Source organism: Cynara cardunculus (assembly GCF_001531365.2).
Source record: "Cynara cardunculus var. scolymus isolate 2C chromosome LG 13, CcrdV1, whole genome shotgun sequence".
Lineage (NCBI taxonomy): Eukaryota > Viridiplantae > Streptophyta > Magnoliopsida > Asterales > Asteraceae > Cynara > Cynara cardunculus.
In genome coordinates, this window is record NC_037540.1 from 11,754,681 (window position 1) to 11,765,424 (window position 10,744).

The following is a 10,744-nucleotide window of genomic DNA, read 5'->3' on the forward strand; positions in this document are numbered from 1 at the left end:
CACATAGTCACAATTTTTGAACAGTCAAAGCTGTAATTTTTAACCAGTCAAATCCGATCTTTAACCGTATAAAGGATTAGAATCACTTTTAATATTCATCAGTTTTCAAAATAACCATTCTAATAAGTTGATAAATATATAAATTCATAACTTCAACATGAAAATTAAAAATGATAATTATTAATATATATTGTCAAGCTATTATAAACATATAAATTAAAATTAATTTTAGAACATAAATAAATAATTACATATTTATTTTTCGTATTTTATTCTGATAAATTTTTATATATTTATACAGAAAACGGTTGAATCACGTTTGATTTTACTGTACAATAACGCATAAAAATCATATTGCGATTATCAGTAACAGCAGTGAAATTTTATTTTGTCAAGACTAGCTGACGTGACGCAAAAGAGAGAATAAAAAATGATGGTGATGTTCGTCGCCAATGTCCTTCCTACATAAGTTGACGGTGGCTTCCGCCACCGTCACTGCAACAATACCAACCGGAGCAGAGCAAACACCACCAGTCGGGGAGGTTGTTGGCTACCGGCGGCCAGTTTAAAACACATCAATCATCCCACAACAGATTAAATTAGCAACAAATCTGAATAAAGTCAAATAAAACAAAGGTTCCACTAAATAAACGGAATCATAAAATCCATGCACAAAGAAAATTCCGGCAACACCTAAATACACCATAAGGCTCTGCTGCACCCGGCTCTATATTTGTACAGTCACAACATAAACACTAACTTGGTTCTGCAACGGGGGCGGCCTCGGGTGTGTTTCACCCTCTGAGCCTCGGCTAAAGACTCGAGTCCTAGGTATATATATATATATATAATATATAAAAAACTAACAATGTACAAGTTTTCATGGCTACAAACCGTTTTTTATTTGGAAAAGATACTCAGCTGGATATGATGTTAAAACGAACCAAGAAACACAAACCATTCATACTCTCAGTTAGCTGTACAACTCTCTCGATGCCGATACCTAATTGGTAGCAGTAGCAGCAGTAGCAGCAGCAGCGGCCGCGGCAGCATATCCGGCCAGTGTCCCGATCCTCCTTTCTGTAAACAGATCATAATAATTTGTCAGAAAAGTAAAATGAAACGTGAAAAAGCACCTAGCTTATCCAACTCGAAAGTAGGGTCTCGGGGGTAGGATATGGGTAGAGAGGTTCGTTTCCATGAAGACTCGAGCTTGTTTAAAGGGTTTGGACAAAGAAGAGAGAAAACGAGACTTTTTCAAAAAGTGATTTGTATTTGAAGTGCCGAGGATAGACATCGGAGAGAGTGAGATATAGAAACAAAATTACTAGAAAAAGCAATGAGGATTGTAAACATTAAGGCATAAGCGAATAAACGGTTAAAACCAGGCGAGACAAGTGCAATGATAAAATACTACTCCTTCCGTACCAAAATAATTGTCTACGGCCGTTTGCCAACACAAATCGGGTAAGCCCTAACCAGAATAAGAGGTTGGGTCTGGGTAAGCGCCGACTGAAAATAGGTGCTTACCAAAGTGTCCCGGTAAGCACTAACCGAGTCAGAAAGCATCCCTTCCTTACCAGGTCAGCATCTTGATCAACATATTTGTGGGTCAGAGTTGGCAAGCAATACCCCTTCTTACCACGTAAGCACCTCTTACCCAGACAGAGATGGTCAGCAGGTAGTAAACAGCCCCTCGTGCGCTTTAAAAAAAACCCTAAACTTCATTCCGAAAAAGTGGCCCCTAGCTATGTTTCCTTGTACCTACTTTTACTTTTATGACGTTGTTGACTTCTAACTCGATTTTCTTGTTTTCTTGTTCTTGTTACTCGTTTTTTATATGATACCTTGCTATAATTCAATCAATGTGCTAATCACCTTTAATCTACAATTAGAAGGTTTTCCATATGTCATTTAAATGCAAAAGCAACACCTGCGACCCTCAAAACTCGAACAACAATAAATGAAAAGGTAAAGATCAAAAATGAAGGCATACCTCCAGCAGCAACAAGTTTCTCGACACGGGCAACAATATGCTTTCCGTAAGTATATTTCTTTAGAGCATTCAGATGAACCTTAATACGATTAAGAATCAGCTCGAGTTGCTGATCATCACATGTCTCCAGCACTTTCTGCACAACGTAATTAGCAAACTGATCTTTCATCATCACCTGAATAACAAAATGAACCACAAATGAGAATATAAATAGTCATTAGACGAATTTCAAGAGATTCAAATGCACCATCATTCTGATCTCAACTAGCAGAACAACCTGAAGGGGTTCATTTTCATCGGTGGTGCCTAGCATCTCCGTCACCAGGATCTGGCGTTCCTCCGGGGTACCAAAAGTCAGACACTTTTCAACAACATTGGAGGCAAACTTTTGTTGGCTCATCTGAACTATCTGCCCGGTTAATTGCTCTATAATAGATGTTCGCTCGTGTGGCTTTCCATGTTCCAATACATGCTGTCAGGACATCAAAAGGAAATTAAATTGTTATTACATGTGAAACCCCTTAGATCTTCTGTTCAAAAAGAGCCCTCATAGAGAGGAGAGCATCCTACATGTATACAGGTTTGATGGTCCGTGTCTAGCTGATGTCGAAAGATACACTCCCTATGACCTAATTGCAACACTTTCCTTTTTTGGTATGTTCCATCCCATGACATGAATATTGTAATATTACTCTTTTGGAAAGATTCCAAATCAAAATTACCTATTTCTCATCATTATTAACATAATTGTAAGCACTGAACACTGATTCGAGTCAGCATTCAAACGTTTTACTTAAACTATACGCAGAGGTCAGATACAGCATTTTTAAGGGAGACCGACAAAGAATTTAACTTTGTACACACGCGTTAGTAGCAACCATTATGTGCCTTATGTTTCTATAAATTTTATCGATAAAAATGGCAAAATCATATGCATTGAATTCATCAATGAATTTGGTCAAAGATTTAACAGGGTTATCACTTTATAAACTCTTCCAATAATAGATTATATCGATCTCGACAACATACCTGAACAACATAATTTCCATATTGATCTTGTGCCAGCATGCAAATGGATTTCAAGATTTCATCCATAACTATGCTTTGCGTTTTAGGGTTGCAGCAATGCTCCAAGACTCTCTGTTTACACGAAATACTTCAAGAATTTAGAATCAAGTCTTGTATCAATAACCCAAATATTAAAAATAAGATCTTTTTTCATTTTCACCTGTATAACACGACAACCATAGGGATGGGTTGATAACGTCACGACTTGATCATAAAATGTCGAGATGATGAAATGAATAGCATCTTCCGGCACGCATTCAATACACTTTTGGATGACATGATTCCCATTTTGATCACGAACACAACGCATAACATGACCATCAAGCTCCGCAACCATTTTTGTTTGTTGGTCAAGGTTAACAACCTCAATAGCCTAGATGAAAGCAAGTCAAAAGTAGTTCATCAAACAAAAGGCAACTCCAACTGTATGCCGACACATTTCTCAAACTGTATGCCTTTTTCATTGTAGACATTTATTTTTAGGGGCGGAGGGAGTATAATAAATGCAGAGACAACGAAACCATTATAGCATTTTTTGATAAACTGATCATTTGCCGATCAAGGCAGATAAATAAAAAAAGAGAAACAGAAAAGATAATGAATTAGGATGCGTATTTATGGCCATCATGAAATCTGCACAACATTTATTAACGTAATATATAGATAAGGTTTAACCTCATGACTTCAAAACTAGCATATGTATAATGACTTCAACTCTTGGATTTACCTTTTGGATAACCCGGCAACCATACATCTGAAGACTAAGCGTTAGAACATGCCCGGTGAGCTGGTCAGCCAGTTCTCTTATTTGAGTAGCATTTCCATGTTCAAAAAACTACATGGATTGAAAATAAAAAGTAAGAAATGATTGATCCGACACACGTGATAACCATGAAACAATTTTGCATTGGGTACCTTCTGGATCACATAATTACCGAATACATCAGTCATCAGTGAAAGAGCTTGAGGCATAATTTCATGGAACACCATGTCTTTATCTTCTGTTGTAGCGGTTTCAAGCTTCTGTTGGATGAAACGACTCCCATATTGATCGGCACTGCCCACAGAACATTTCGATTGTACTTATTAGTTACGTTATTGAATGAGTGCATATATCTGGCACTAACTTTTAAACAACCAGTGTACGTGGAAAAATGAACTTTTTTGCACCACATTTGACCCGAGTTAATGCATATAAAAGTTAGGGCACGTTCAAATTTGAGAACCTAGGAACCGACTGTTCATGCTTTACTCATGATGCATGTCGTGATAGATATTCATGATGAAAACGCATAATATTGTGAATAATGAAAATGCATGATATTCATGAGGTTATTCATCATGAATAAAACAGAACATAGTTAGTTTCCAGGTTCTCAAAATATTACTGTGAGCTAAATGCATTAAATCAGGTTACAGTTGTTCCAAAAGCCACTTACCCACACTGTTTCTTTTGTGATTCTTGCAACGACAATGGTTTGTTAACTTGTTATAGAAGCTAATGCAAAGTATGATGGCTATGAAAGCTAATGCTATATGAACCTGAATTCAACAACATGGCCTGCAATTTCCGAGAGCTCAAAACACTTGGTTTTATTGCTCTTGAACTCGTCTAGCAAAGAGGATGCAAAGCTTTCACCTCCAACTAAGTTACGAATCCCGGAAGGAAACCGCAAGCTCCGTTCACCGTGTCTAACAGGACTTCCGGATCCAATAGCAGAGTTGGGCAGAAGAGGACTGCCCAATGGGCTTCCGGGATACGACATCCCAAGGCCATATGCAGAATTACCATAGTAACCATGGTTAAGACCGTAAGGAGACTTCTGAGGAGATAGCAAACCAGCCAGATAAGCTTTCTGAAGCGCCAGTAATTCCCTATCGATTGTTGCATCATTCAGAGCTGCAGCGTATTCACTTGATCGTAAGTTTTGAAGATACAACGGGTCCATAAGTGGCACCTGAAGACCATTTGGGCTGTGATTGCCAACTCTACCAAGATTTTGCAGCTCTGCGGTTAACATATTAGGTCCTAAAGCAAACCCACCACCCATTGCTCTAGAGTCCATGGCGGAGGCACCCATTGCTGCTGCAATTGCAGCATTGTCAAATATAGGCGGCAAATTTACACCGCCAAGCTGGTTTGCCATCATGGTTGGTGATGCAGGATTCATCATATAACCACCATAAAAAGATGAACTTGGACTATCAAGATTCTGGTACTGAGGAGAACCTCCGGCACCGTTGGTGGGCCCTTTCATGTACGAATTCACCGGCGACCCTTGTGCATCAGCTAACAAAGATGGGTTCCCAAGATCAGCTTTGCCCATATAGGGATATGAACTTTTCCCCAATTGGGGAGTGTTTTCAATTCGGGCCTGCAAATGATTCTCTTCATCCACCATATCGTTGGCAGAAAGACTCATTCCGGAAAAACCAGTCACTAGATCTGAAGGTCCGTTAATACCGCTCACATTTCTCTTATCCAGAGAACTAATCCTCCCTCTCCCAACAGCAGGAATTCGAGGACTAGCTGCTCTAGCCATGAGCTGAGGGTCAGGTGTGGTACTTCTAGACATAGATGCACCCAGAGCCGAAGCGTAACTATGAGCAAAATGAGAATCAGAAAGGTCAACATTGTTGTCAAATGTGTTACGGCTGGTTGGACGGGATGGGTGCCTAGAACCAGATGCAGCCTGACTTATATCATCCTGCATTCAATAGTCAATGACGTTTGTAAGGAAAACTAAAACAAATTCAAAAGTGCAAACAAACAAGAAGATGAATGCAATATGCAGCTTCATCAAGATTCATAAGCTTACTTAAGTTACTAATGTGCTCAAGAAAATGCAAATATTCACAGGAAATCGGTCTAATAATGAGCTTTTTTGATATTTACAGCAAGCTGTCAACAATTCATACAAGAAAACACACAAGATAATTGTAACAAGCAATCAAGATTCAAGAATGACAACTTTTAAACCAAATTGAAATAGCTTTCAAAGAAGAACATAAAAAACCCACCTGAATGATCTCTGCAATGCTTTTTTGCCTACTCCCGAGCCCCAAGCTTGGTAGCCCGATAAGCCCATTGCCGCCCCACTCCGCTGTGCTGCCACCGCCCTGAGGCTTCCTTGACTCAGTGAGTCCAGTATTCTCTGCTTTGTTTCCAGTAAACCCCAGTTGAGTGGCGAATAATGACCTGGTATTATTGTCATCATCTCTATTCATGTTCCTCCGGTCCCCAATAGCAGAACTGCCGTTTCCACCACCGCCGCCGCTGTGCAGTCGCTGAGAAAACCGCCAATCCTCCTTGGACAACAGCGGCGGCGGGAGGCGTGGGTTCAGATTCACATTGGCATAGTAATACGAGAGGTAAGCCGGATCAGACCTCAACTCTTCCTCCGAAATGCCGCCAAACTCCGCCGACAGACCATTTCCACCACCGTCAAACAATCCGGCAACCGCATTCAAGGATCCTTCCACCGTGGGCGGAGCTGAACCACTACGGTACATATTAAGCTCCATTTCTCGATCACTGCTACTCGTCATGTTAGTGTTACCAGCAACCTCTTGTCTCCGCTTCTCCCTCATCAACAACCCTAACTCCTCGTTGTTTGAAACCATCGATCGCATTCCAATATCGGACATCATCTTCGAATAACTATCAGTGATCATCGCAACATTTGCTTTATAAAAAATCAAAACTTTTTCACCAAATCTAACAAAAATACAATCTTTACAACTTTTGAGCTCAAAATTAACTTAATTTCATGATAATCTAATAAAATAAACAGCTTCTTTCACCAATTTGAACGACTGCATCTTTCCTCTCCAACTCAACTGTGTGCGTAAATTAACTCGAAATTAAGATTTAAAGATCGGCAGATTCAAAATTAAAAATCTGGGCAGTCGATCGATATCCAACAATTAGTTTTCGCCATTTTCAGTGACCGGAAGAATGGATGGAAAGGGTTTGTAATTTGTAAGGGAAGAAGAGTGAAAGGAAGCTAAATGAAGGGAGTGATAAGCACGAGCAGGGGGGTGATGTGGACCGTTGGATTAAGGGAGCTGACGGCACAGATCGGATTTTCTTGCGGGATTTGTTCTTACAGTGGAACCTAGGGTTTTGTTTTAAAGGATCTTTTATTAGTAAATAATTTAACTTATCCATTCTTATTTTTATGTTTTTATTTTATCTTTATAATTTTTCAATAAACCAACTTCTTGCAACCAAACCTAATTTTATCTCAAAAAAATTGTGATATTTAATTAAGTATTTATAATCTGTTATATATTTAACATTATGAAATCTTTTATATATTAATTTACAAAATAAATATGACTGATATACGTTGATTTACACTTAATTTTTTTTTATTAACCTGGATATCCAACCCGCTATACGAGTCGACTAACCTCAGAACGATCACATGCTTTGTAGATGATCCGGAGTCGTCGCATTTGAACCTCCGTAGCCATAAAGAGATTTTTATTCCTTCTTAAATTTAAACCTGAGTCCTTCTAAATTTACACTAAAATTTGGAATTTTGAATTTTACATGTATTAATAACTTTCTAATAATGGTTAAATTTTCGGAATAGCATTTGAAATCAATTTTGTCCAACTACATTTTAAATGAAATTTTGTTAATTCGTTAAAAAAGAGAGAGAGGGGATGATCATATGGGCCAAAAAGCAATTCTATCGTATGGGCTTGGTTTGTACTTGAGCTAAAACTGTGTATGGCCCAATACATATAAGTTAAAAGTTATTGAATTTTAAAGTCCGATTTTACTTTTGATTTATAAAATGTGGTGTTGTTTGTTTTTATGTCTGTAATTTGAATTGATTAAACTAGTATAAAAGTATAAAATATATATAGTTTTTGCTAACAAATCTCTTCCGGCCCCAAAATATGAACCATTTGATTGAAGTCGGATTAGGATTAAAAGATACGTTTAACACTTAAATTTTCAGAGAACATTTAGAGCTTTTAAGCTCTTATTTTTATTTTTATTTTAAAAACAAACGATCTTAATACTCAAACATATGAATAAATCAAATTTTAGAGGTATTAAGAAGCAATTTTGAAAAAAACAAACAGGCAGGGGCAGTGTTTGATATATACGTTAGATGGGATGTATAATAATGTTTGTGGATTAGAAAATGATGAGATAAAACTATTAAAATAACCATATTATGGCAGCTATTAATGATGATTATGGCAGTAATTTATGTTCTTTATGTTTATAAGTGAATCGAGATATATAAATCTTCTTCATATGTGAACATTATGATCAGGATTGCATTCATTGTACATTTAAAGTCTGTTTATATGTGAACATGTTTCTACATGAATCTCTTACATAGGTTCATATGTGAACCTCTTACAACGGTGTTTATTTGTGAATATGTATGAATATACAACATCCTAAAACGAACATACATTTCCTAAACCAGCTTATTCTACAATTTTATGAAAATACCCTTTGTTTATATATGATTCCCAAAATGAACGTGCGTTTCATCAACAAATATTACAACATTGTCATTAGTTTAATTTAGGGTAAACTCTAAATAAGTCTAGAAATAGTGTTTGTAGTTCTTGTTTTGCTCTGAAAGTGGTTCCTGGTCACTAACTCCGTTTATTATGTCCGTTAGAGCCAGGGGTATATTCATCCAACCATGTTTTGTTCCTCCTTTTGCACTTTTCTTTTTGTTCTTTCATATACAAAAACCATCAAATTATAGAGACTTGTTACGTAATTAACTCTAACACACACAAACACATATATAGGGTCGGGTTCACATGAGACCAACCTTTTTTCGTGAAACCTATGAGACCACATTTTTACACTTGAAATTTCACAAAAAAATATCGTGAAAGTAAAAAAAATCTGAACTTTCACAACAAGATCATTGTGAATGTTACTTTTACAGTGTTTTACTGTGAAGTTTCAAGTGGAAAATAGTGGTATCACGGGTACAAAAAAGGATTTGGACGCTTGATTACATTTAATCTAAAACTCACCCATGAATCGTGATTAATATGGGGATTGATCTAATGCATCTCGGTGTATTTCATCCTAATGTGTATCCAAGGGTGGAGATCCCTTCTTACATTTCTCACTTTAACTCTCTTTCTCATTGGAACCCAACCACATATATATATATATATATAGGGACAAGATCAAATGTTAACCAAAATTTTTGTGTTAACTTTGCAAACCACTTCTATTAGGTATCTATCATGTTCACAATTTAATGTCAAGGGTAATTGAGTCATTTCATTTGCTATCTAACTCCCATACCATTAAAGAGGAGATACAAAATCATAAAATTCCTAAAAATATACATTTATAATATTGATATTTTTATTTATTTTTTTATTCTTGATCTTCCATTTTTATTGTTTTATGAGTTTTTGATTCGTGGAGGAAACACGGTAGTAAAATCTTCGGTATCGTTCAAGCTATTATGGATAAACACATTGAAAAAAAATCGACAACATTGAGAAGATTAAAATGGTTTATGGTGACAATCGAAGTTCGAGTTCGGGAAGTGAAGAAATTAACCAAAGCGAATGTCTTGGTAATGGATTAATATTTTATTAAACTCGTTTTAATCAAAATTATGTTTATTATGATGCGTTGTGTTTCTTGTAGTTCATATTGTGTTGATAACTTTTTTCTTTAATTATTAATACGTATCTAATTCACATGTTCAAATGGAAGTACATGCACGACTCATTTTCATATTGTCATATTACCGACTTGTATGAATCATAAAYCATCGTTTTCATGTTACTTCTATCATATGAACACAAGTGTTATTCATTAAGCTTGATACCAAATCTTTATATTTGTGTAAGTGTTTGCATCCGGTGTTCATAGCGTCGGGATTTTGTGTTCATATATTTTATACGATATGAACAAGGGTGAACACGATATGAACAAGGGGTGGGGTGAACCTTAAACGGCGTGGATGCAATGCATGTATAAAACTCCAATTGACAAATGATCGCTCCTGAATATGTTTATAATGAATGAACTATTGTTCACAAGCTGTTCATATCGTGTTCATACATGTTTTTTTATTTATTTCCTTTCGTATACCAGTTATTCTTATTATGTTCATATTGTGTTTATAAATGATATGCAGCCAAAGTTCATATATATGTCGATTTTTTGTTCATATTTGACACAATGGTTCATATGTATATAGTTGTGTTCATATGGTTTTACATTAACAAAAATCATATAATTTTTTGATTTTGTAACTCCCAATTAATGATATGGGAGTTACATAAAAAAATTACTTAAATATCCTTTTCAACTTTGTTCACTTATCTTTATGAAATTTTAAAATTAAAAAAATAAGTTTTTATCATGATTAATCACAACTGTTTATTGAAAGATTGAATGGCCAAGATCGGTTAACAAAGTTAACACAAAAACTTTGGTTAACATTTGAACTTGACCCTATATATATATATATATATATATATATATATATATATATATATATATATATATATATATATATATATATATATATATATATATATATATTACACATCTAAATCAAGAATCTTGTGGATCTAAATCAAAACTATCATTTGTGTGTGAAGTTTGTAATGCGAAAATAGGTAAACTTAACTTTGAAACTTTTTAAGAAAGAA

General features: G+C 35.8%; 1 protein-coding gene across 1 annotated transcript; it reads right to left on the minus strand.

Moving 5' to 3' along the window:
- Nucleotides 1–629: 629 nt before the first annotated feature.
- On the minus strand, nt 630–7,064 carry LOC112525846 (pumilio homolog 1-like). Its single transcript, XM_025136137.1, has 9 exons — nt 6,086–7,064; nt 4,607–5,772; nt 3,980–4,121; nt 3,792–3,899; nt 3,225–3,437; nt 3,026–3,136; nt 2,274–2,468; nt 1,997–2,171; nt 630–1,080 (listed from the first exon to the last, which is right to left on the minus strand). Exons 1-9 carry the CDS (start codon nt 6,737–6,739, stop codon nt 1,004–1,006), a joined length of 2,841 nt encoding a protein of 946 aa, XP_024991905.1. The 5' UTR covers nt 6,740–7,064; the 3' UTR covers nt 630–1,003.
- Between the last annotated feature and the right edge of the window lie 3,680 nt (nt 7,065–10,744).